Here is a 27,110-nt window from a genome sequence, read left to right on the forward strand (position 1 = left end):
ACGCACCTACGTGGAACTACCTATACACCCACACAATTACCTTGCTTTGCCCCCGCCATAGCCTCAGCTTCAGCCGCCTCTCCCCCACCCGACTTCACCTCTGTTCTTCCCTGCCCCCCTGTTTGCCATTTCCCCTTTCCCTTCACGTGTCATTGCGTTCGTTCAGATCCGCCCTCAGTTCATGTGCAAGTTGCTGCTGTTCGGGAGCTTTGGAGCGACTTTCTTGTTGGCCCCCAGGTCACGTGTGTTCGTGGACAGCTGCTCGCAGATCGCACCAACCCCCTGCTTGTTTTTTATCAGCTTGGAGCTCGCAGTGAGCCTTTTCGCTGCCCACATGGCAGACATCCCGCTGGGTGCAACCTTCCCTTGGTCCTGTGCTGGCCTTGTGGTTCGCATTGTGGCCTTGGGCAGTCCCCGCTGGTCAGCTGGTGGTTTGGAGTTTTGCCAGGGATCTTTGCCAGGGATCCCTTTTTCAATGTGGCCTTTCACATGCTCCTTTCAGCCCTCAGCTCCGTTCTTCAGTTCGCAGGTGCTTCACGAAATCTGGGTCCTATTCTTTTATTGGGAGCAGCCCCGGTGGCTAGTGCTCCACCATTGCTGGCTGAGGGCTTTCTTTTTAGATCATTGGCAGAGGTTTCTGAAGGTCCAAGCCTTCTCCCTTTGCTGAGAGTATTTCATGCTTTGCTGGCTTTTTCCAGCCAGCTTTTAGTGAGGATTTTGGTCCTCTCTAGTTCCTTTTTCCCTCTTTTCGCCCCCCTTTCCTCTTCCGGCAGCGCAGTGTTTGTGCTTGTTCCTTCTAAGAATCGAATCTTGGTGGCAGCCCTTGGTCTCACAAGAGGAGCTCCCATGCCAGTACCCTCAACTCCCAACCCGTTAAGCTTCTTCTTTCTCTAGTAGACAAGTAGCAGATTAAGAATGCAGTTCAATCACTCCAAGACAGGGCAGCAATGGGTGGGATCGTGAACTCACCCCCACAAGGAGTTAGGTGTGTGACTAGATCCAGGTGAGTTTAGCACTAGGTGACGGAGAGCACCAATGTCACGGGGACGTGAAGTTATTAACCACGACTAACTTTGGCTTAGGGGGCTAGCCCAGGGGAAGCGATACTTCCCAGAAGTCCCTAGGTGCACACACTAGGCCTACTTGCTAGGAGCAAGGCAAGGTTTAGAGGGGTCTTAAAGTTAGGCCCAAGGAAACCGATGTTTCATTGACTTAGAAGGGGTTAGGATTTTAATGTGAGGGGCAAACCAATGTTCCATTGGTTTGCAAGGGTTAGAGCTTTAATGAGGGGGCCACGTGGCATTCCCTCATGCACTACCTACCACCTCTCCTTTCCTTTCTCCTCTCCTCAACGTTGCAGGAGGGTCTCTTACGCTTTTGGAATATCAAAAGGCTTGGCACGTTTTCCAAAGCTCCCCGCTCCACGCATTTCTTGAGACTGCATGCATCTCGAGGTAGTCCGTACGGCTATACGGGCTGCAGGAACTCCATTCAAGGTGTCCGTACCTGCTGTACGGTCTCTTTCAACGCTGCTGAACGGGAATGATTCCCTGCTGTACGGATGACATCCTACTGGCTGTATGGATCAGTTAGCACGCATCCCAAGGTGCCTTGATCATTGGCTATACGGACTCCTATGCACGTTGTATGGACGTTTATTTGCTGGCTGTACTGATGCCATTAATGCTGCTGCTGTACGGATACCAAATGTTGCTTCACGGACGTCCATTCACAGGTGTACTGCCCTTTTTCCTTGCTGTACGGCCTGTTCACCTTCTCACTCCTGCCCGTGATCCTCTTGCTCTCTTCTATCTCTGATTCCAGCCCGTTATCCCTCTCTTCCTTCCTCTCCTAGTTGCTAGTTCCTCTTGCTAGCCTCAACACTGGATGTGTTGCTTCTGGAGGTGTTTCAGAGATGGATTGAAGTCTGTGGAAGCTGGTTTGAGTTCTCTTGTCACTATCCCTTTCATGTGATTGCATTTCGTGATTTTTGGAAGCTTGTTGTTGCTCCGTTTGTTGTTTGGAGCTTCCTCTAGACCTTACAGTCTTAAGCACACACTCAATTACAGAGGGTGTGCCTGGGAGAGTGCCAGAGGGGCAGTGTATTGCATTTGGAAGCCTTGAGGTTGCTTGAGCATTTTGGGAAATGTATGGATGCCTTCTCATTAACAATTGGTTACAGTCTTTGTGGAATGCTTGGACGCCTTTACAGTTGGTCATGGAGAAATGGTGAATGCCTTAGCTTTGCCTTGGCACTTGGGTACTAGTGTGTGCACTAGGATGAAATGCACGTTATAGCCAAGGTTTGGCTTGGACAGTGGAATTGCCCGTGGGGCTGAGCACAAGGGTAAGCCCTTGTTGTATGTACAAATCTCATTCTTAAAGAAATAAATAAATACCGGAAGGGCGCCAAGAGTTTGGGGCTAGTGTGGTGTCTTGTACTTGGCTTCATTGAGCAGGGGCACTCTAGCCTCCATCTAGTTATTTCTCAAATTGTTTTTAAGTGGTATTGTTAAAGTTAAGTGGTTGGAAATGATGCAATGTGGCTATGAATAATGAATATGCAATGCAAGTTATGGTCTACTGCCCTTTAGGAAACTGAAGGCCGGTTACAACCAAGATGAAGCAATTCATTCAAGGATTGGACACCAACATCCGTTATACCATTCGGAACTTCGACCCGCCAGATTACGAGCGAGCGCTGACTCTCGCACAGAATCAGAAGATGATGCTCCAGAAAGATTCCAAAGCCCCCCAGCAGTCAAACAACACAGCGAGTAAGGATCAGAAGAAGGACAACCAGTTCCAAAAGAAAGACGGCCAAGCTTCTAGTCAAAAGAAGAAGTCCAAGTCTAAGATGACTCCGGATGAGAAGGCTAAAGCGGGCATTACGGGAGGCTATCTACAGCCCAACGAGCAGAAGCAGTACCACCAAGAACATCGCTGCTTTCATTGCCACCACATCGTTAGGCATGGCAAGAAGGATTGTCCGAAGTGGCTTGTCGAGAAGGCTGCGAAAGCTCCTACTTCATCCATTGCCAATATATTGGCGCTTCCAACCCTGCCTCCATCCTTAACTACAAATGCCGTCTTCCCTGCTTTGAACGCCATTCCCACCGTGGTCTTTCAAGGTAAGAAGGAGGGCAATTTCTCAGATCAAAAGAAGGCGCTCATTTGAGCGCACGGCACAACTAACGGGCATCAGTTTATTGTCATGTTTGATATGGGGGGTTCAGAAGATGCCATCTCCCCTCAGCTTGCCAAGACAGTGGGGTGCACCTTGGTGCCTCATGAGCTTGCAGTGGACGGGTTCACGCCTAGCTTGCGCACACACATCACGCATAAGGCCATCTATTTCACTTTTTCACTTGAGAAGGCCATCTTTACGCGGGATTTTATTTCCTCGGGATTCAGTGGTTCCGTGAGCATGTATCGACGCCTGATTGGCAGCAAGACACCTTCACTATTGTGGAAGGTTTACCTGAGCTCGTGGTGATACGCGACGATTGGAGCATACCAAGGATTTCGTTAATCTCGCATATTCAAGCAGGTCGCGCCGCCCGCAAGGGTGCCATGTATACACTTGTCTCTATCCAGTGCCAAATCATTGCAGTTCAAGCCGCTCCTCCGATGGCGCAAGCAATGGTGGATCTACTCCAAGAGTTCCAAGACATCATGCTCCGGGATGATCTGCCACCCCGGCTTCCTCCCAACCGACCGGAAGACCATCACATTGATCTACTCCCAAACTCGACACCTCCAAGTAAGTTCCCATATCGACTTTCCAAGTCTATGGAGGGGGAGTTAGAGCACCAATTGTCTCAATTACTGCGTGCAGCTTTTATTAGACCTTCGCCTTTTGCTGCACCCATTCTATTTGTGGCAAAGAAGGATAAGTCCGCACTACTATGTGTCGACTACAGAGCACTCAACAAGCTTACAGTAAGCAACAAGTTTACTATGCCCTGCATCGAGGACATCTTGGAAAGACTCAATGGTGCAAAAGTTTTCTCAAAGATTGACCTCAAGAGTGGCTACCATCAAGTCCGGATTTTTGAAGCTGACATCCCAAAGACAGCTTTCCGAACAGAGTGAGCTCCTTAACGAGTTCGTCGTCATGCCCTTTGGTCTGAAGAATGCACCACCAGCATTCAACAAGATGATGTCATGGGTATTTGCAGAGTATATTGGGAAATGCCTGTTCATCTTTCTCGATGATATCCTTATCTTTTTCGCTACAGCCGAGCAGCATATTAAGGATGTGCGATGTGCCCTACAGTTATTACGTGATAACCAGCTATACCTCAATGCAAAGAAAAGTAAATTTGGCTTGCTGGAAATTCAGTATTTGGGCTACATCAGTAGTGCTCAAGGGATTCGATTAGACCCAGAGAAGAAAGCTATCACAAGTTGGGCTATCCCCACGAGGGCTCAGGAGACTCGATCCTTTGTGGGTTTGTGTCAAGAATACAGCTCATACATGGATGGTTTCTCGACGCACGCAGCCCCTCTTACAGATTTACTCAAGGGGGTAAAGACACATAGACAAAAAGTTCAAGTCGTAGGCAAAGCTTTGCAAGCCTTCCATGACTTACAACGGCTAGCCACGACAGCACCAGTTATGAAGATCGCCTCTTGGGATGATCCATTTCTGGTAATCACAGACGCACTGTCGCCATCGGGGCAGTTTTATAGCAAGAAGATAGGCTCATGGCATATTATAGCAGAAAGCTTAACGATGCCGAAAAGAACTATTCAGTTTATGATAGAGAGCTCCTCGGTGTCATCTAGGCATTAAAACATTGGAAGCCTTTCCTATACGGACGGACTTTCACAGTTAAGATAGATTACCACGCCCTTAAGTGGCTTCAAACAATGCCTAGTGCGCAATGGAGAGATCGGCAACAACAGTGGAGCCAAATATTCCAACAGTTTGGGGGAATGATCGAGTACATTCCCGGCAAAAACAACCCCGTTGCCGACGCTCTGAGTCGGAAAGGTTCCATCCAGACCATTGAGGAGGCCACTATGCTCGAAATCAAAGGAAATGATCTTGATAGCATGAAGGCACAATACGCGGAGTCAGCAGAGTTTGGCACGCAGTTCCAGTTAGCCACGACGCTTGCTCCACGCCATTACTCATCAGAGGACGGTTGGCTTTTCTATAAGAAAATATTATGTGTACTCAAAGACAAACGGCAGTTGCTTCTTCATGATGCCCATGACGCCCTTACTAGTGGTCATAGAGGTATGAATGGGACTTTGGAGAAGTTAGAGCGCTATTTCTATTGGCCAAAGATACGGAAGGATGTATACGGCTATGTTCAGAATTGTCAGATATGCCAAAAGGTCAAGGCTTCCCACAAGAAAGTGGCAAGCTTACTTATGCCATTGCCAATCCCCATCGGTCCTTTTCACGACATAGGTATGGATTTCATGGGGCTACTTTCAACATCCGCAAGTACGCGTAATACTCAATGTCTTACGATTGTTTGTCGCTTTAGTAAATATTGTATGCTTATTCCCTGCAAACCAACGGCCAGCGCTGAAGTGGTAGCTCAGTATCAAGTATCGGTATCCCATTGGAGGGTTGCCAAAGACCATCACATCCGACAGGGACTCCAAGTTTACGTCTAACTTTTGGCGAACCTTGTTTGATAATTTTGGTACTAAGCTGCAGATGTCCAACGCTTTCCATCCGCAATTGAACGGCGAGACGGAAAAGTATAATGATATGGCGTTTGATATTGTGAAAGCATATTGTCATGATACTCAGGGAAAGTGGGAGCAATTTCTTCCACTTGTGCATGCTATTCTGAACGATACCTATTCTTTGAGTATTCGTTGCACACCTTATGAAGCGGCGTTTGGACGGCGGTTTACATCACTCCTCACCCGGATGGTGTCTCCATCTCTTGAAGCCAACAAAACAACCGAATCAATGGCAGAGATTATGGAGCCCGTGAAAAGCCGCATCGCCAAAGCTCAAGCATCGTATACGTGCAAGGTTAACAAATCCAGACGAGATATCCAATATAAAAAGGGGCAATGGGTGTATTTACGCATTATCAAGCAAAGATTGAAGCAGGTGGGCAAGCGATGCCCTAAGCTATCTTTCAGGAGCTTCTGACCATTCCCTATTATTTATAAGATCAACGATGTCTCAATGAAGTTACGCCTTCCAGACAGTTGAACTATGCACAATGTGTTTCATGTAGCTTGGTTGAAGCCATATTTTGGACCTCCTCTTTCAAAGATTCCCAACAAGCAACAACTTGAAGTTCTTGATGAAGCCAAAGTTTTGCGGCCAGAATAGATCCTTCTTCATAAATTAAGCATGGGTCATGACGCAGGATCCGGGAGTTTTACACCAAGTTCCGTGATCGAGGTACCCATGAAGCAGTGTGGTTGGACGAAGATTTTTTCCAGGAGTTTCCCCAAATATTGGCGGACTACTTGGAAGCAATGAACCTACCGCCAAGTTAAGGAGGGAATGTCACATGCACCCCTGCACTTAGGTGCAAAGTGACACACTGGCTACATCGACAAGTGTGTAATAGCTCCCTAATAGGAGATTTTGTCGTATGTTGTGACCCCTTTGTGAGCCCTTGTCCAGGGACAGTCAGGCACAAGCTACGTAACTCAGTCTCTCATCCTTTGGTCAAGTCGGAAGATCAGTCCTTGTTCACTAGTAACCACTAGAAAACCGTAGGGTAGTGTTTCCGTCTTAAGTTTAGGAATAGGTTTAGGTCCAGCCTAGGATAGTAGCCCTTCTAGGCCCCCTCAGGGCTGGAACAAGTGAAGAGAATGGCAGGGGAAGAGTTGCTTTTATAGACTACCCTATACCCCCCACAGGGCTGGAACAAGTGAAGAGAATGGCAGGGGAAGGGCTGCTTTTATAGACTACCCTGCACCCCTCCCTAAGCTGCCATTTATGGGGCCTAGGGCTGTGTTTATGGGGCCAAGGGACCAGCCAACCAGCCCTAAAAGCCCTATAAATAGGGGGCCTCCAGGCCCTCTTTCCTCATTCAGTTCTCCCAGCACTTCAGCCTCCTACAGCTCCTCCTCAGCCCCTCTGAACAGCCTGACACTCACCCCTAGTGGCCATCTGACCAGCCTCAGCCTTTGGCATCAATTCAACCCTCTGGGAAGGTGTTCTCACATCGCATCAGACGGGGAGTCAGGACAGCAAACGGAGTAAGGTTTGGGGTCTGTTTCAGCAGCTCTTTTCAGTTATCTCTTACAGTTTTACACAGCTCATTCTCAGCTCTTTATTTCAGTCATCTCTCAGCTCTCTTATAGGCTCTATCACTCCTAGCTTTCACTCTCTCACTCACGCAGTAACCCTGCATTCCGCTGGACAGCACAAGCCTCTCCCTTGCCTTGCAGAAGCGTCCTACATCGTCAGTGTGGACAGCATCAAGGTCTCAGTATTGGTCGGCGTTGCCTCTCGGGCCTTTGGGTCTGCTCTACGTGTGCAAAGTGAGCTCTTCACAAGCGCATTCCGTGCTCTCCCAAAGAGTGTTCTTTGTATTTCACAAATGTCCAAGTATAGAGCAAATTCTCCCCTGATTGGGGGAGGGGGCCCTCAGTGGGTACAGGGACCCAATCGGTTGTCGACTCCACTCTCTCTCTACCCTCATCTCCTTTCTCTCTCTATGGAGTACAACACTAATTCCTCGCTAAAGGTTTAAAGAAGGTCTTGCTGTGAATAACACAATCAGATTACTGTTTCATGTTACAGGTTGCAAATACTCATTTGTGGCGTGAGCACTTTGGGCATTTGAATCATGGCAGCCTGGTCAAACTGCAATCATAACTTGGGAAAATGCATTGATTTTCTTTCCTTAAAGATGGGAGTAGTGGTGCATCCAATAAGTTGCATTTGGTCCACAGTGATGTGTGTGTCCAATGAGGAGGACATCTATTGGTAATTATTCACTTTGTTATTTTAGTGGATGATTACACCAGGCATACTTGGGTTTATCCATTGAAATTCAAGTAAGATGCCTTTGCTTGCTTTAAACAATTTGTTGCCATGCTTGAGAATGTGAGCAGACACAAGCTTCTCACACTCCGCTGGTGAGTACATGTATCTTGCAGTAATTTTGATGAGTCCGTGGAGGCTCCAACTCAGCCACAAGCAGGTGCTTTACAGCCACATACAGGATTTGATGTCTAGCCTGAATTGCCTCACATTGATCAGACTACCACGGATCAAACAGTGACGGAAGAGAGGGCTGTCATTAGACAACAGAAAACAGCCCCTAGTGCTGGTAGATACAAAAGGACATCAAGCAAGCTGAGCCTTTGTCTGGCCGCACGGGGACAGCGTCTAATCACATGCAGGGACACTTAGTGAAGGTTGCATTCACTGCTACTGCATGCACTGAAGAGCCACTATGTCACAAGGATGCTTTTGGGAGCAAAGATTGGATGGATGCTATGACATCTGAGTTAGATTCGATTCATCAGAATGTGGCACTACGGAGTTGTGTGACCTGCCTAAAGGCAATCATGCTATAGGCACTAAGTAGGTATACAAACTCAACAGGAAGGCTGACGGTAGTCTTGACCACTATAAAGCCCAGCAAAAGGCTATGATCAACAAACATTTGCACCAACGTCACGCATTATTACCATCAGGTGCATCAGCTTGACATCAAAACCGCTTTCCTTTTTTGGGCCTTGATAGGTTAGCCCCTGGTATGGCCTTGTAGGCTAGTGATAGTTAGTGTGGTAGCACAATTAGTTTATTTGGATGAAGTCAGCTCTTACAACTTAATTTTGCCCCATGGTTTGACCAAGCTAGGGTTTTAGGGCTAGCCTTCATAGTGATGTTCCATCAATTCAGTTGTACTCTCTTGCACTTGTGCGCTGCTGCAATAACAGTCTACATCTCATTCTCTCCCTTGCTTCATTTTTCTACTCCATTGCTTCCATGCAATCCATCAAAAACTTGGGCATGCCTTAGTAGATGGCTAAACTCCCTACAACGATGGCACTGTCTTGGGAGCCCCACAACCTCCAGCCACTAGAGTAAAACCCCTCTAAAAAACAGGGCATCCCATCATCCATCAGAAATAAGGAGGTTGTCCCAATCCTGGAACTATCATAAGGCCTACTAGATGCCCAATACTTGCTCTATCAAGGAGCTCATGCACCTCATTCTCAACTTGCTTCTTGTCTTCTGATGAAAGTATGAAGCTATAAGGTTGGAGTTCAGGAAGCTGCCAACCTCTGGCCAGACCCACTTGTCACCTTAACTACCATGGTAGCATTGAGAGACAAGTTGCTCCACAAATATGGGGAGAGCAAGGGAAAGGAGGGGAGGTGAGGGAAAAGAGGAGAAAAGAAAGGGGGGAAAGAGAAGGGACTCGGAGAAAAAAAAGGGAAAGGGAAAGGGGAAATGAAGGAATGAAACGAAGGGGAGAGGGGAGAGGAAAGAGAAAAGGAAGGAAACGAGAGAGGCAATTGGACAAAGAAATCGAGGGAAAAGGAAGGAGGGAATAGAGGAAACAAATGAAGTGAATAGAAAATGAGAAAGGAAGGACTGGAAGAAGGGAAAGGATGGGACAAAAGGAGAGAGGACAAGAGGAAAGAGGGCCTCTCTGCCGCTCTTCCACCGTCGGGTGGCATACAGTCTGTCGAGGGGCCTCTGACCCAGCACACTGCCCAAGGCCTGGCGGCTTGGTGGAGGCTGCATGCGAAACCAGAAGTGAGTGAACAGCTCTCACCTCCTTGCTGTCTATAGGTGCAGCAACGCAGCCCATTGAGGGGGTTAATGGGTTCCCAAACCAAGGCACACAAGGTCCTGGCGACATGAGGGCAGAAGCAGCCCAAATGGCAGCTCCGCAGGACCCGTCAATGGCTGGGGTACCTGGAACACTAGCGGGCAGGAGGCCAGAGGCGGTGCAGATGGGGAAGAACCAGCTGAGAGGGGAATCCCGGGTGCGCGCTGAGCAGAAAAGCTCACAACCCGTGAGCTAGATGGTCATGGCTGAGCAGACTAAAGCATGCCCTCTGTGTACGTTGCATTGCTTGCTGTATAGCTGTTGAACACTTGTCGCCAAGATGCACACGTGAAATGCAGCAAAATCTTCAAAATGTGCTTGCAAGGACTGTCAAGTGAAAATGATTTGATTTTGGAGCAATTTATGCATAAAGGGCTGCAAAAACAGGCTGCCACATGGCGTGATGTGAGAGGGAAGGAAAGAGGGAGAAGTACAACCGAGAGAGAGTGAGAGAGGGGAGTGACACTAGAGATGCGGGTGTGAAGTGATGAGCCACACCACAAACTCTTAAGTTTTATTAGGATTAGGTTTTTCACCCTATGACTGTCTTAAGACAGTCATAGGTGTCATATCTTTAATAAAGGGGTGGCAATGTGCCTTTACCCCAACAACCTCCCACCTAAAGGCCAATGTGCCTGAAGGGGAGAAAAGAATAAAAATTACAGCAATATACAGTTACTGTATACAAGACCATAAAATAAGAATGGTCTCATCCTAATCCCATGATGTGGCGGCAATGTGCAAACCGCTCTGTAGGCAAGCTCTTAGTGAGCAAATCTGCAGGATTATCATCAGTATGCACCTTCACAAGCTCAAGTCGCTTGTCTTCCAGTACCTCCCTGATGAAATGATATTTCACATCTATGTGCTTGGTCTTTTGATGAAAGACCGGATTCTTTGCCAACATGATAGCACTCTGACTATCACAATGCAAAACTGGCATATCTCCTGTAATGCCCAAATCTCCCACCAGCCGAGTAAGCCATATTGCTTCCTTGCAAGCCTCAGTGGCTGCAACATATTCAGCTTCAGTAGTTGACAGTGCAAGACATTTCTGCAACCGAGACACCCATGATATAGCACCTCCTGCAAATGTGAAAATATAACCGGTAGTAGACTTCCGGTTATCTGCATTCCCTGCATAGTCTGAATCTGTAAAACCGTGCACCAATGCATCCTGCCTACCATAGCATATGCACAAGTCTTTGGTACCCTTGAGATACCTCAAGACACCTTTCACTGCTTCCCAGTGCCGCTTCCAACTTCTTTATGTTCAGAATTGATGATTCACTTCCCCCTGATGCCATATCAAATAAGGAAAGTACCTGACTCCCTGTAAGTCAAAAAAGACTGAATAAAATTCTGATTTCTCAGAAAAAACCTGCTCTATCAAGAGCCAGGAGCACTCACAATAGTGCTGTTTTTACTGTCAAGAAATCTGCAGCAAAACAGAAAAAATTTCCCTCCAGTTACTGTACCTTCTGACACACTGTACCGTGCTCAAATAGGCATAAAACAGTAATTTCAGAATGCTGCAGCTGTTCCACAAGTGCTTTAACAGTGCATCATCAGCTGACGAAGCACAAAACACTGCTGTCCTGATCACTTCTCCCACCTCAGATGAGGTATTGCACTGATTTTATATGCATAAACCACTTGTCATACACTGTTTTGTTCACTGAAAAAGAAGCTCCAGACACTTCAGCCTGTCACAAACCTGCAACAGAAAATGGGTTAAACCCCACGCAATCACCCTTATGCCAAGGGGATAAAAGGCATCTGAAGGTCTCAAACAGTAACCCAAGTGCTCTAAAGCAAAATCTGGGCAAAAGCCCCTTGATTTGACACCTGTACCAAGTGAAAAACACCTCAACACTGAGGTAGCATACAAAATGCAGCGCTCTCCTGGCACTTTCACCTGACAATGCAATGCATAAACAGCCCTGTGTACACAATAACAACACAGATCCCAACGTACAAACACTGAAGAGAAAATCTTTTGAGCACTGTCAACGATGGACAGTTAGGGACCGAGTAAACTCGATGCGCCCTAGCCAAGTGTGGCTCAACTGAGATTTTCCAAGGTGTCGTACACAAAATGTGACCTGCTGAAATGTCACTGAATACACTGCAGAAACAAGACCAATGTGGGCTCCCTGGCTCCACACTGCCTCAAGGCATACACTGCATAAGCTTCCAGGCAAAAGCCCTTTGAAAATGTCACCCAAAAGCTGAGATTTGCACTCAGCAAAAGCATACAAAATCCTCTGCAAAATCAAGGGATTACCTTCCCGAAACAAGATAACTGTGCAACCACCACACACTGTGGTACTAGTCACCTCAAGCACGAGGGACAAGAGTGTACTTGCTGTACCTCAAAAAAAAAACACAGTTTGAAGGACTGAACAGCCGGGAATGCTCTCTCTTTGCTTTCTTTCCTCAAAGAAAAAGTGTTGTACTTGCTGTACCTGTGTACTGGCAGCACTGTACCTGATGTACCTGTGTACGTGTGCAGGGTACGGAATCCCAAAACTGAGAGAAAAAAATTTTTCGAAATGCCCTTCTCTGATGCTGCTCCCTGACGAAAAGCTCTGACGCAGGTTCCTGTACGTACGGCGGCGTCCGTACAGTACAGACGCCTGTACGGAGTCCGTACGGCGGTACGGACGGCCGTACGTCCGTACACGCGCCGCCCTGTTCGATCCTGAGGCTGTAGCAGCTAGCTGCTGCTGGCGCTGCTCGGCGCCGCCCTGCTGCAGCCCGCGCTGCGCCTTGCCCTGACGCTGCAGCTGTCCCGCGCCGCCCTGCCCTGACGCAGGCTGTTGGCGCTGTTCTGCGCCGCCCTGCCCTGCTAGCAGACCCGCTGCAGCCCGCGCTACTGCCCGCGCTACCCCGCTGTCGCTGTCCGCGCTACGCCCTCGCCGCCCCGCGTTGCTGTCCCGCGCTGCAGCCCTAGCTGCTTGCGCAATGCCAAGGGCACAAGTCCCGAGGGGGGTAGAGGGAGAGGTAGGCAGGGGTAGGGAGGAAGTGAGGCTGGCTCTGATACCAGTTGAGAGGGAAGGAAAGAGGGAGAAGTACAACCGAGAGAGAGTGAGAGAGGGGAGTGACACTAGAGATGCGGGTGTGAAGTGATGAGCCACACCACAAACTCTTAAGTTTTATTAGGATTAGGTTTTTCACCCTATGACTGTCTTAAGACAGTCATAGGTGTCATATCTTTAATAAAGGGGTGGCAATGTGCCTTTACCCCAACATGATGTCCATGTTGTTCTAGCATGTAAACTTTATTGTGTTTCTTTTTAGCTGTACAGCCTGGACGATTGGACATGCCTGATCCGTACAATTGTACAAAAGCTCATGGGCTTGAAACTGTATGGCTGCTTGGGCTGATGTAGGCTATCAAGGTACCCTGAGACCTGTGAGGGCTATTTGAAGCTATGTGCCTATTGTTTGGAGCACATTGAGATGGAACGTTGCGAACACGTTCTTCTCTCCTTCACGTCACATCCAAGGGTTCACGAGTGCCCGTGCTTGTCTTGGAAGGGAAGCTCAGATACCTCTTGTGAAGTTTGTGACAGCAGAGAGAATACAAAGCTGAAGAAAGCTGCTATGAATTGCATACACTGAAATATTTTAAAAAATAATCGATCTTGTAGGTTAGACTAAGGTTAAATCATAGTGACAGGTGGCATAGTGTCACATGTAAGGTGCAAAAAATTTATTATTGTGCCAACCCATAGGGATACCTTAGGGTAATTGGGGTCAGATTCTAGATTTGAACTCTACATATAGACTAGGACCCTAAACACTCCTTTTACACAAGCCTTAAAGTAGTATGATTCATTCATCCTTATAACGCACAAGTGTAATATCCAGTCCATTGTCAAAACATATGTTGTATCGATTCTATTAACACTATAGACGTGGATTGAACTTATTCCAAAGCTATGATGCCAACTCTTAAAAGAGTGGCTTAGGTCAATAAAATGACTTTGAAGTGGATAGCAAAGACCTCCCATAAGGCAAAATATCAACTGGTGACCATAAAGATGATTGATAAATTGTAAGGAAATCCAAGATTAAGGCTCGTGCAAAGTACCATTCCCATCGGAGACTTGCACCTTTGAATGAGGCATCTTGACGTGATTTTTTACCCTCATGCATGATGCAGGGTGAAAAAAAAGAAAAAATGTGTCCCCAATCATGCAAATGAGATCCAATGGGTATTATACTTTGACCTAGCCTTAAAGTGAAAGAGTTTAAGATCCATGCAAAGTACCATCCCCAACAAAGACTCGCACGTTCAAATGAGGCACCCCAATGCGTGTTTTTTGGCCCTCATGCATGACACGTGGTGACAAACAAAGAAATATGTGACCATGAAAATGAGATCCAATGGGCATGATAATTTGCGCAAGCCTTAAACTAGGTGATACTGAGGCTTCTGCAAAGTACCAACCCCATGCCTATTTTTGACCCTCAGGTATGATGCGTGGTGAAAAACAAGGGAAAAGGCATTGTGATAGGATACTTGCCAAAAGCTAGCAGGTTCATGAAGCAATAATCTTATTCTCAGACTTGTGGTCTGTAGAGTTGCTAGTATGAAACAAATCAAAATCAGACTTATGATATGTATAGTTGCTATTAGGAGTTAATATCAGTGTTCATAGAGAAATTAAAAGCTAAAATAAATGTTTACAGAAAACTTGTAAACTATATACAATGAACCTCAACATTTTCATTTTCACATGTAAAAAATATTTTCTCGATTTTGTTAAGTCTACAAAATTTTAGGCAATTTTGTTATATTTTATCTACAAATTCTTAAGAAAAACCTTTAGAAATTTGAAACCCCAAGTTTTTTAATTTGTAGAGCAAAATTATTTTTGTGAACACTTGTTAGGATAGACATGCTGACAATAGAAACTGCCATATATGCAGATTCTTCTGCCACTAATATCTTGATCATGTTCTTGCTCTGCCAAATGACCCTTAAATTTTTCCCTTGCCTTGGTGGGCGTGGGTGATCTATGGTTATAGCAAACACCTTTGGATCATTTGACTTTATGGTAATCTTTGTTATGGGAGGATTTAATGCTTTAATGTGCTACATACCTCTTGGGCTTTTCTAGTTTGTTTTCTCAATTACGATGATTATGAGATGATGATGGGTTTTGGGTATCCAAATACACTAGAGTAACTTGGTCTAGATGAATGCTTCGATGGTTATTTAGTGAGACTATGTGCGGCATCCACAATTTGGTTTTCATGGCCATACATGTTCATGCAAGTGTTTAGTATGTGTCACCAAAAATTGAAAGCTTGGGGGTATTGTGGAGGATTGGGATTTCTCGAGAGTTGAGGCACTTGTATCCTCATAGGGATGGGGTTGAGCCTTGGCATTTGTACATTGGGTGGAAAGGCTGGCTACCACAATTGCATTGGGACCTATTGGCATTCTTGGGGCTTAGAGTTGTTCCACCCTCATATTGTGGAGGCATGTGTTTACATCATAGCCCAAAACAATACAAATTGCACACCATAACCTTGGTGGTTGGGCCACTTCTGGTGGCGTTGCCACTTCTCTATGTCATAGGTAGGGTGTGCAAGGTTACGAGGCTTTTTGTCACCTACGGGTACATTGGTGTCACTATCATTGTAGTATATGTGTAGCTTGGGACCTCAGGTCATATTCTGTTAGTGGTGACCATCTTATGCAATACATTATGCCCATAATGATCCCTTTGATGCATGCTTATTGTCCAAGTGAGGATAGACTTGAATATTTTGTTAGTGGACTTGACTTGTCCATTACACCGAGGATAGTAAGTCGTGGCAACTCAATGCATCACTATGAACTCGATCATCAGGGATTGAAATAATTCATTCATAAAATGTGTGCTTTGCTCACTGTGACAAACTCAATTGGATAGCCATACCTACAAACAATGTTCTAAAAGAGAACTTGACAGTACTACGAGCCGTGTTGTCTCATAATGCCTTAGCCTCTGCCCACTTGGTAGCATAGTCCGTGGCCATAGTGATGTACTTATTTTTTGCGAGATGAGCCACATTTTTTAATGGACAGCATCCTGTTCTTTGGCAAACATCACATTCAACACATAGAGCATGCGCATCTCAGAATAGAGTGCTCCACCACAAGCTTACTTAAAGGAGTTTTTGAGATATCAATTTTGCCATTGAAGTGACCTCCAACAGGCCCGATATGAGCCTCCGTAAGTATTGCTGCTTGTTCATGGAGCCGTACCCAATGGTGCAAAAATCCATCTACTCCTAATGGTACAACTAGCCTCTAATCAAAATAGATTTCCAAGCTTTCAAAGTCGATTGCTTGCGCTTGCCTCAAGGCATGTGCTCAGGACGTGTGCTCTGTGACAGGTAAATGAAACCGGCCTCTAATCACTCAGAGGGCAGTGGAACTAAACCTTTAATCACTTCAGCACTTATTTACAGCTCACAAAGCATATATCACAACCATTAACCATTGCATGATCACCATTTGGCATTTACCCATTTGTTCACAAACAAAACCACTGAAAAAGGGATGGAGGCTAGAATGCCCCTGCTCAACAGACATAGACAAGTGCACCCGATTGGCCCCAAACACCGTGGCGCCCCTTTCGGTATTTCTTTATATTTCACAGTGAAATGATTACAAGTTGCATCTGGGAGACCTTCCCTGCAATCGAGCACGCAGCCCCAATTCACTAAGCCTTCGCAAGGCTTTCAAGCATATAACACCATCACATAAGTGCACTTAACCCGTAGGCTCAACCCAAAGGCATTCTCTTTTCCGAGTGCAATTCCATTGGCTGTCCAGATGCAATCACACTGCACCCCAGCTGCACTCTCTTTGAGTGGTTTCCAGATGGCATTCACAAAGCTTTTCAAAGCTCCAAAATAAAATCAGCAAAGTACCCAACCAAAGAATGACTCATATAGCACTGCCTGGGCACATGTGAGCCAAGAAAGAGGCGGCACACGAGGCCAACCAATAGCTTATGGCAAAAAGAAATTGCAGTAGCAAAATCACAACTCACCAAGCCCTGAAGACTCGAACCAAGTCCTCAATCGCCAAGAGGACATAGTAGCCAATGCCCAATTGCATTCTCAGCCAAAGAGGAGTGCAAAGGCATGAAGAAAGAGCATTTACAAGAGCCGACCAGCAAGAATTCCACTGAAAAATGCCAAAAGAAGCACTTCTGTCGCGAAGAAGTGGGAGTTCTTGGGCTCAAAAGAAGCGTGCTTCAGAGAGGAATGCATTGAGAAGGTTTTGGAGAAGTTTCATCGCCGGAAAGTCCGCCGAAACTGAGAAAAACCAGTCAACCAGCGCGTCGAACCACTCGAAATTCAACAGAAAGCTGTAGCTTTACAAGAGGAGAGGCCCAGGAGGCGGTAGAAGCAAAAAGGTCCAGAAAAAGCCACTTTTGCAAATTCGACCAGCAAAAGAAGTGCTCAGCTCTGCCCGTTCTACCAAACGCACGGAGGGAAAAGCATATCACTACGAAGGGGAGGCAGAGGGGAAGCCATCAGGCCAAACGGAAGTCGAGGAATCCAAACGGGTGAGGAGTTATGAAGAAAAACGGAATTCAGCTGAAAGAGGCTGAAAAACCAGTCCAAAATCTCAACAAAGGGAGAAGATGAGAGAGAAAACCACACATGTGAAGTTTAGAAGGCCCAGGAAGGTCCAGGAATGGCAAAGGAGCATGTAGAAGGCACTAGAGCCACCCGGAACTCTAGGGGGGCCACTGAAGGTACATGGCCCTCTAGGGGGCCCATTAAAAATGCCACGTCATCATTTCCCAACAACCACTCTTTTAATTCCTTGGAATGCCTTTGGGCCTAGGGATTAATTACGCTTATGTGCTAGGCACCATGCCGCGTTTAATTACACATTATTAAGCCCACGCTTGGACTTTTAAAACCAAAGTTGTCACGGTCTTGTAGTACATTAAAGTACCTAGAATTTCACGCCCCCGTGACATACCCCTCTCTTGAAACAGCAAACCACAGTTTGCTGCCCCAAAACACAGGAGCGAGCATGAAATATAGCATAAAAGAGTATACAAGAAAGCCGCAGCTATAGTATACAGAGACGGTGAAAATATGGCTAGGAGAGGCATGCATCCATCCATATATACTGCTCAAAATCTATGTGATCCTCGGCGATCAATAGTCAAGATGCATCAATATCATGAAGTCTCACAGCAGAAATACTGTCAGCTCAGTATCTCGGATGAAACATACAGTGTCATCAAGCGACCTCATGAAATCACAGTGAGCCCGTCTGTACTGAGGGAGTGGAGGTGCTACCCCCCTCTCGAACATCAGGTAATGCTCCAGACGCTCGCTCTGCTGAACTACCTATAGGAGCCCGGACCGCAGTCGGCTCTAACTGGAAAGCATCAAGGTAAAGCTGCAATATCCCAGGTGAATCTGCCAGTTCACCTTCCTCCATCCATTTCGCATCAAGTGATGGGTAATTTTGAAATTTTACCAAGTAGCGACGGATGACTTTACCCTTGAGCTTTCTATCTCTGTGTGCCAGAATCTGCTCTGGGACCAGAAGTTCATCCTGTTCTTCCACTTCAGGCTGCACCTCATCAGGTACATCCTCGGGAATATCTCCATGATATTGCTTTAATAAACTCACATGAAAGGCATTATGTATCTTCCAATGCGGAGGCAACTTCAGCCTGTAAGCTACCTCGTTTATCTTTTCAGAAACCTCGAAAGGACCATAGTAACGCATGTTCAGCTTTGTGTACAACCTTTCCTTGCCTTCTTATTTTTCAGCCTTGCCTTCTGAAAACGCAGCAAAACCCAATCACCTTCTGTGAATACCAATTCCCTGCGGTGCTTATCTGCTGCTCTTTTCTGCTTGTCTTGACTTCTTTGCAAGGCATATTTGATCTTCTTGTAAGCCTCTTCAAGGCTTTCCACAAAACGATCAGCTTCGAAGATTTTCTCTTTTGTATGCAAAATGGGAGGTATCTTCCTGGCGCCTTCCACTATTTCAAAAGGTGCTTTACCTGTGGATGTGTGCACCGTATTATTGTAAGCATATTCCAGCAAAGGCAAATAATGCTCCCATTTGCTTTTGTGGTCTGAGACATAGCATTTAAACATATCCAAGATGGTAGAGTTTTCCTGCTCCGATTGTCCCTCAGACTGAGGGTGAAAAGATGACGAAAAATTCAGCGTAGTGCCCATATTTTCAAACAGTCCTCTCCAAAAGAGGCTGGTCATCCTCGGATCTCTATCACTGATTATGGATTCAGGCATCCCATGATACTTGAAGACATGCTGCAAAAACAATTTGGCCATTTGATCTGCTGTAATTTTCTTTCTTACTGGCACAAAGTGGGCTTGTTTGCTAAACCTACAAATTATTGTCCACAATCCATCATGTCCAGTAGGAGTACGTGGAAGATCAAACACAAAATCCATAGCTATGCTTTGCCATGGTCTATCGGGAATTGGCAAAGGGTGTAACAACCCAGGTGCCTTCTGCCTGTCAAACTTTACTTTCTGACAAACCATGCATGTTCTCACATATTCTTCCACATCTTTCCTCAAAGATGGCCAATAAAAGTATTGCTCCACTGCTGTAATTGTTGCTGTAATTCCCCTATGTCCTGCATATGGAGGAGCATGACTTTCCATTATGACTTTCTGTCGCATCTGATCAGTGACACAGAGTCGTGCATGCATCAAAATGAAACCCTCTTTCAACATATAGTGATCATGCCTTTGACCATCAGAAAGCTGATCATAAATAGTTGAAAAATCAGCATCATTAACATACTGATCTTTCATCACATCTCACACATTGTTGTAAGCAATGCTCACTGCTGAAACACTGGGTTTCTTGGAGACTGCTTCAGGCTGTGGTTTCCTGGAAAGTGCATCAGCCACGACATTTTTGTTACCCGGCACATGTACAATTTGAAAATGAAACATTGAGAGGAAGTTAGCCCATCTCATGTGCTTTTCAGATAATTTTCTCTGCGTGAGAAAATATCTAAGTGACTGATGATCTGTCTGCACATAAAAATCAGCTCCAAGAAGGTAATGTTTCCATGTGGTCAAAGCATGTATCACTGCTAACATTTCCTTCTCGTATATCTGCAAGTACAATTCAGCATCTTTGAGAACTCTACTCTCATATGCAACCACTCTGCCATCCTGCATCAAAGTGCCTCCTATGCTGTTCCCACATGCATCACAAGTTACAGCAAAGGGTTTTGCAAGATCTGGCAAGATAATAACGGGTTCAGAACACAATTTTTGCTTCAGCTCTTCAAAAGCTGCATTTTCCTTTTGTCCCCACCGAAACGGTACAGCTTTCTTTTGTAAAGCATGCAAGGGAGAAGCAATTTCTGCAAAGTACTTTATAAACCTCCGATAGTATGAACACAACCCAAGAAAGCTTCTGACTTCATGCAGATTTTTCAAAATTGGCCAACTCCTTATGGCCTCAACTTTTGCAGGATCCATCTTGACTCCATCCTTTGACACTATATGACCGAGAAAATGAATCTCATGCATAAAGAACTCACTTTTCTTGGTGTTTATTAATAGCTTGTGTCTTTTCAACTCTTGAAACACAATAGTGAGGTGTTTCCTGTGCTCCTGCTCATTTTTAGAGAACACAATGATGTCATCGAAGAAAGTGCCCACAAACTTCCTGTGTGCTCTAAAAATTCTGTCCATCATTCTATTGAAAGTGGCAGGTGCATTAGTCAAACCAAAAGGCATCACAAGGAACTCATATAAGCCAAATGAAGTGCGGAAGGCAGTCTTGTAGACATCTTCAGGCCGTATCCTTATCTGATGGTATCCACTTTTAAGGTCAATACGACTTAACATTGAGGAACCTTCCAACCGATCCAATATATCATCAATGCGTGGAATTGGAAAACGGTTCTTAATTGTGACTTTATTCAAAGCCCTATAATCAATACACATTCTCCAACTGCCATCCTTCTTTTGCACAAGCAACACAGGGGAACAGTAAGGAGAATTACTTGGCTGTATTAATTCCTTTTCCAAGAGTTCCTTCACTTGTGACATTATCTCTTCCTGTTGTGCCTTACTGACACGATAGGGAGGTATATTAGGCGGTGAGCTTCCTGGAATTATATCAATTTGATGATCCTCGGGCCTCTTGGGAGGTAATTCTTGAGGAAGTGCATCTGAGAAACAATCCTGAAAATCTGAAATAAAAGCAGCCCTTAAATTCTTTATATACATTTGATATTGGCTGTCCCAAAGATGGCTGTATATTTGCAGCATTCCCTTCACTAGGGAGAGCCATACTTGGCTGAAGATTAGGCATGGGAGCATATGCTGTGGCTTGCATGCCTGGCTGCATTCCCACATTGTCATACATGGCTTGCTTTCTATGCCCAATTGGCGGTGAAATCAACATAGCATCAAAGATAGAATCTGTACCAAAATATTCAGGTTGCTGCCTCAAATATGGCTGAGGTGGTTGAGCCACATTTATGGACTGCACATTATTATTTTGAGGAGTAGAAATACCCAAACCAAGGCCTTGTGCTGGGTGCTCATACTGTTGTACTTGATGTACTTTTTGTACCTCTTTCTCAAGTGCTCTTTTGGGCGATTCCTCTCTCTTGGAAGTCACTTTCTGAGTCATTTTTGATGGCTGTCCCTCATGGGAAACTGATGCATGAGTGTGCGGTCCGCCATGAGAAGCTGATGCATGTGTGTACTCACTCTTTCCGTGCTTGTGCTTTCTTGATTTCTTCTTCTTCTTAGCATTTGTTTGCACAATCTGAGCCAAATTTTGAGCCAGCTGAGTCAAAGAAGTCACTGCACTTGCAAGCTGTGCATTCAACATAGTAGCATCATCTGACTCACTGCTAGAACTAGTATCACCGTTGAGCTCAGTTGTACCTTCATGTGTGGCCTGCTCAAAAGGCATTTGTTGTGCTTCCTGCAGCTGTACACTAGTTGGATCATTAAGGCTTTCCTGCCTTCTCCTTTGAGGAGTTGTGGAGCTCTCTTGCTCATGGGTACTCACCATGTTTATGGTTGTAATATTCAGCTGTCAAAAAGTGCAGCAAAGATATCCTTCCACCAAACTACCGAGGCCCACCTCTTGAGAAAGAGTGTGTGGTATCCTGGCAATGGAACCAATGAAACCGGCCTCTAATCACTCAGAGGGCAGTGGAACTAAACCTTTAATCACTTCAGCACTTATTTACAGCTCACAAAGCATATATCACAACCATTAACCATTGCATGATCACCATTTGGCATTTACCCATTTGTTCACAAACAAAACCACTGAAAAAGGGATGGAGGCTAGAATGCCCCTGCTTAACAGACATAGACAAGTGCACCCGATTGGCCCCAAACACCGTGGCGCCCCTTTCGGTATTTCTTTATATTTCACAGTGAAATGATTACAAGTTGCATCTGGGAGACCTTCCCTGCAATCGAGCACGCAGCCCCAATTCACTAAGCCTTCGCAAGGCTTTCAAGCATATAACACCATCACATAAGTGCACTTAACCCGTAGGCTCAACCCAAAGGCATTCTCTTTTCCGAGTGCAATTCCATTGGCTGTCCAGATGCAATCACACTGCACCCCAGCTGCACTCTCTTTGAGTGGTTTCCAGATGGCATTCACAAAGCTTTTCAAAGCTCCAAAATAAAATCAGCAAAGTACCCAACCAAAGAATGACTCATATAGCACTGCCTGGGCACATGTGAGCCAAGAAAGAGGCGGCACACGAGGCCAACCAATAGCTTATGGCAAAAAGAAATTGCAGTAGCAAAATCACAACTCACCAAGCCCTGAAGACTCGAACCAAGTCCTCAATCGCCAAGAGGACATAGTAGCCAATGCCCAATTGCATTCTCAGCCAAAGAGGAGTGCAAAGGCATGAAGAAAGAGCATTTACAAGAGCCGACCAGCAAGAATTCCACTGAAAAATGCCAAAAGAAGCACTTCTGTCGCGAAGAAGTGGGAGTTCTTGGGCTCAAAAGAAGCGTGCTTCAGAGAGGAATGCATTGAGAAGGTTTTGGAGAAGTTTCATCGCCGGAAAGTCCGCCGAAACTGAGAAAAACCAGTCAACCAGCGCGTCGAACCACTCGAAATTCAACAGAAAGCTGTAGCTTTGCAAGAGGAGAGGCCCAGGAGGCGGTAGAAGCAAAAAGGTCCAGAAAAAGCCACTTTTGCAAATTCGACCAGCAAAAGAAGTGCTCAGCTCTGCCCGTTCTACCAAACGCACGGAGGGACAAGCATATCACTACGAAGGGGAGGCAGAGGGGAACGGAAGTCGAGGAATCCAAACGGGTGAGGAGTTATGAAGAAAAACGGAATTCAGCTGAAAGAGGCTGAAAAACCAGTCCAAAATCTCAACAAAGGGAGAAGATGAGAGAGAAAACCACACATGTGAAGTTTAGAAGACCCAGGAAGGTCCAGGAATGGCAAAGGAGCATGTAGAAGGCACTAGAGCCACCCGGAACTCTAGGGGGGCCACTGAAGGTACATGGCCCTCTAGGGGGCCCATTAAAAATGCCACGTCATCATTTCCCAACAACCACTCTTTTAATTCCTTGGAATGCCTTTGGGCCTAGGGATTAATTACGCTTATGTGCTAGGCACCATGCCGCGTTTAATTACACATTATTAAGCCCACGCTTGGACTTTTAAAACCAAAGTTGTCACGGTCTTGTAGTACATTAAAGTACCTAGAATTTCGCGCCCCCGTGATAGGTACTGAAGCATTTCATCATACTGGGTTTTCAAGAAATACACACAGCGAACAATTGTGCATCTAGGAGCTCGGTTCTCACTTGGGGCGAGGAAACGTGACAAGCAGTCTGCACCTGTATGGGAGGTCCCTATCTTGTGAATGATCTTGAGTTTAAACTCCTATAATAATAGCATGCATCTTACCAGTCATCCCTAAATGACTATCTTGTTGATCAAATATAGTAGAGCTTGGTGGTCAACATAGAAGACAAAAGGGTTACCAAGTAGATAGTGCCTAAATTTTTTGACACCATAGACCATCCCTAGGGCTTCGCTTAGTAGTGTTGTAGCTGCACTTAGGTGGTGTCATTAACCGACCAGCATAGTAGACCGAGTAGTCCAGTCTGCCATCTGGTTGTGCCAAAATAATGTCAATTGCATAACTTGAAGATCCACATGGACATGGCAAATCACATCCTACCTGGTTGTCTCAAAATGGGTCTCAATTGGTCATTTCTTGAGTTCATGAAATGCTACAAGTAACTCCTTGGTCCATTGGAATTGGACATCCCTTTTAGTCATCTCATACAGAGGTACTGCAATTTTAGCAAAATCCTTCACAAACCTCCTGTAAAAGCTGATGAATCCCACAAAAGATATGAGCTATGTCAGATTCTCAGACTCCAGCATCTATTCAATTTCTTGGATCTTATTCAGCTTGGTCCAGATGCCTTCTTTAGAGATCGCATGACCAAGCAATACACAAATCTTCAAACAAAAAAAGCACTTAGTTGTGCTTTCTAGCATAGAAGCATCTCATTGAGATTTGAACACCAGCATGCACCCAAGGGGCTGAAGGACCCACCAATTAGGTGTAAAAACCAAAAAATGGTGGACAGAGAATCGCACGTTGTCTGAAAATGGTGAAGGACAAAAGGTTTGACACCATAGACAGCAGCCCACAAGGGTAAAGTTGGCAGTCTTCAATCTACAATCCGTCTGTTTGGTGGCTTCAGCAGACACTCACTCCAAGCAGACCACATGGGTCAGGATGTATATGTTATGGCTTGCCTTTAGCTTTCATATCACTCCATTCTAAAGCTCAGATGTCATATTGAAAGCGCCATTATCACAATGCGTCAAACCATTACTCATTGGATACTAAGAGCAGAGTCCAAAGTCTTCAGGGTCTGCACTCCTAGCAGCCCTGAGGACGAAATAGTTGAGCAATCAGTCTAGTTCTCAGACCCTGTCCCTTAAGCAGGATGAGTCACTCTAGTGCTCTGCCGACGTAGGGCTGATTGCTATTGCCTCTGAGGAGAACGATGCAGATTGGCAGGTGAGAGTGTCATCCACGCCACAAGATTCTAAGAAGTCCAAAACATTGGGGCAGTCTCAATGCTCACGTGCAGTTTGCAGCATGTACCTTCAAGGTCATCAGATAGACAGTGATACACACGCAACATTTCCCCTAGACTTGTTCCACACCTAGCTTCATGGTTGCAGTCCAAAAATTTGCATATGCCAGTCGGCAGTGCCATTACCTAGCACAGTTTGGCATAAATAAGATGCACAATTCAGATCACAGTCGATTTTTTTAATCTATGCTCAACTTTAAGCAAAAGAGAATATCACACGTGTCATTGCTGCACAAGATGTGGTAGCTACCTATTTTTACTTTAGTTTGAGAGCCGGCTTTGCTGGTAGCATTGTTAGTGATGATAGAAGGGAGGACAGAGGCCTGTAGCAGTTGTGAAACGGTTCCAAAAAGTTGCTGCTAGATGATAGGGCCCAGCAAGAGCAGGAACGCTGCAATCTGCCCTTCACTGAGAGGACCAGGCTAAAAGAAAACAACAGCCTTCTAGCTGCCGATAGGCAGCCATCTACAAAAAGGCCGACAAAAACAGTGGTCCTGCTTCGCTACTCAGCCCTTCGATCGGGAATCCTGGGGCAATCTGTTGGGGACGTGTAGCAGCCCCATCAAAGAAGAGGATCTAAACCTTCTGAGGTGGGGTATCAGCCAGGTTCTCTTGAGCGATGGTTTCAGCTGAGCGCAGTACAGGTTGATAGATTATTCTACATCTTTCCTCCATTCTCCCTTCATTTCCATTCAGCAAGGCCACTGTGTAGTGATTTAGCTTGGCATGTGTGGGAAACATAGCAGCCCTACGGAGCCGCATTGAAGGTTTTATAGGTGTATTAGGTCTCTAGTGGAGTTACTACATTCTAAGCAGCTGTAAGATATATGTTGACTGGAGCTGAAAATGAGATAGAACCTTCAAAAGTCAATTTGTAGCCTTGCCAGTGCCGTATTGCGGCCCTACTTATTTCATTTGACAACACCACACGTGTGTTACCAATCATGAGATCTGAAATGGTTATCCTCGGATTTCAAGATCCTTTGATTGTCAGAGGCTTTAGATTCTTGAGGCACGTGGCAACTATCCTCTGCTGCCTTCCATTATTACTCATGAAATCGTTAACTTGTTGTGTTGAACTGATTTCAATAATCGACACCTTCAAAGCTCAAATTCCAAAACCTCTTCGTCCACCCAGCTTGTGGCGCTCAATCTATTTGCCTACTATTGGCTACTCTTCTTGCTCGCCAAGACAACTACTTTGATGCTGCCTTCGTTAGTTACGACGTCCAATTGCCAAAGTTTCCACTTTGCTGTCTGCGTGTTGTTCAATGGAATACTCCTTGCCTCACGTGTTTAAGCATCTCAAACATCATACTCCTTGAATGATCCATATACGCCGCCCTCCCCCCTCCACCCCCTGAAACTCCCAACTACCACCTAGTCTCTCTCTCTCTGCCCGCGAGTCTATCCCGCCCACCATAAATCCTGACTGATCTAGCAACCACTATTTACCTTTTAAAAATGCAAGAATTTACCAAGTTACCTCTGTGATAAGTGCAAATTGCAAGCCCGATGAGCAAGACGCCCAGTACTTGGCCATGGAACTATGATTATGCTACGCTGTGTAGTTGTCAAAATATAGCCTATCTTCTTTCAATACATTTGCAAGGTTTTCGGGACAAAAGGCCGCCCCGCATAGCCCCTACATCAGCTTCCGCGAGGATGCGTAGCAGCTGTGCAGGGGCAGTCAGCTGAACTTTGACGGTGTAGTACCCCCAGTGAAAACCCCCTCGAATAGCGTGCGGCGTTCACGGTGGCGAGCCCCAAAGTGAAAGCCTAGTAGGCAACCCGCCCGTTGCTGGGGACAAAGCATGATACATGATACATGTGTTGTTGCTATGTAAAAGACATTGACCATTCATTCTAAACACTTCAACTTGCTTATTAATATATTCAATCTAGAAAAGGGAATTCGCTACATGGGTTGTTGTGGATGTAAAAGACATTGGTGTATCAACAACCATTGATTTTAAACAATGCAACTTACTAACTAACATGATTATTTTGCATGAAACCAATTGTCGAAAGCAAAGGTCGCTCATAATTTCCATATTGCTATGGAGATAGTTAGGAATATGGGGAGATCTATTGCATATCACATAGCTTTAGACTTGGAATCTTTTGTTACGGCATATTTCT

At 45.6% G+C, this 27,110-nt stretch overlaps 1 protein-coding gene across 5 annotated transcripts in view; it reads right to left on the reverse strand.

Moving 5' to 3' along the window:
- Positions 1–26,769, reverse strand: part of LOC147895531 (uncharacterized) — an 82,238-nt gene extending 55,469 nt beyond the window's left edge. For all 5 annotated transcript variants that reach the window (XM_087384306.1, XM_087384303.1, XM_087384302.1 and 2 more), the window contains exon 1: positions 26,455–26,769. In XM_087384306.1, the coding sequence (XP_087240432.1) occupies positions 26,455–26,511 (57 nt within the window). In that variant the 5' untranslated portion in view covers positions 26,512–26,769. The remainder of the gene's footprint in view (positions 1–26,454) is intronic.
- Between the last annotated feature and the right edge of the window lie 341 nt (positions 26,770–27,110).

Source organism: Dipteris shenzhenensis, chromosome 13 (assembly GCF_047967505.1).
Source record: "Dipteris shenzhenensis isolate YYH24624 ecotype China chromosome 13, Dip_SZ_1.0, whole genome shotgun sequence".
Taxonomy (NCBI): domain Eukaryota; kingdom Viridiplantae; phylum Streptophyta; class Polypodiopsida; order Gleicheniales; family Dipteridaceae; genus Dipteris; species Dipteris shenzhenensis.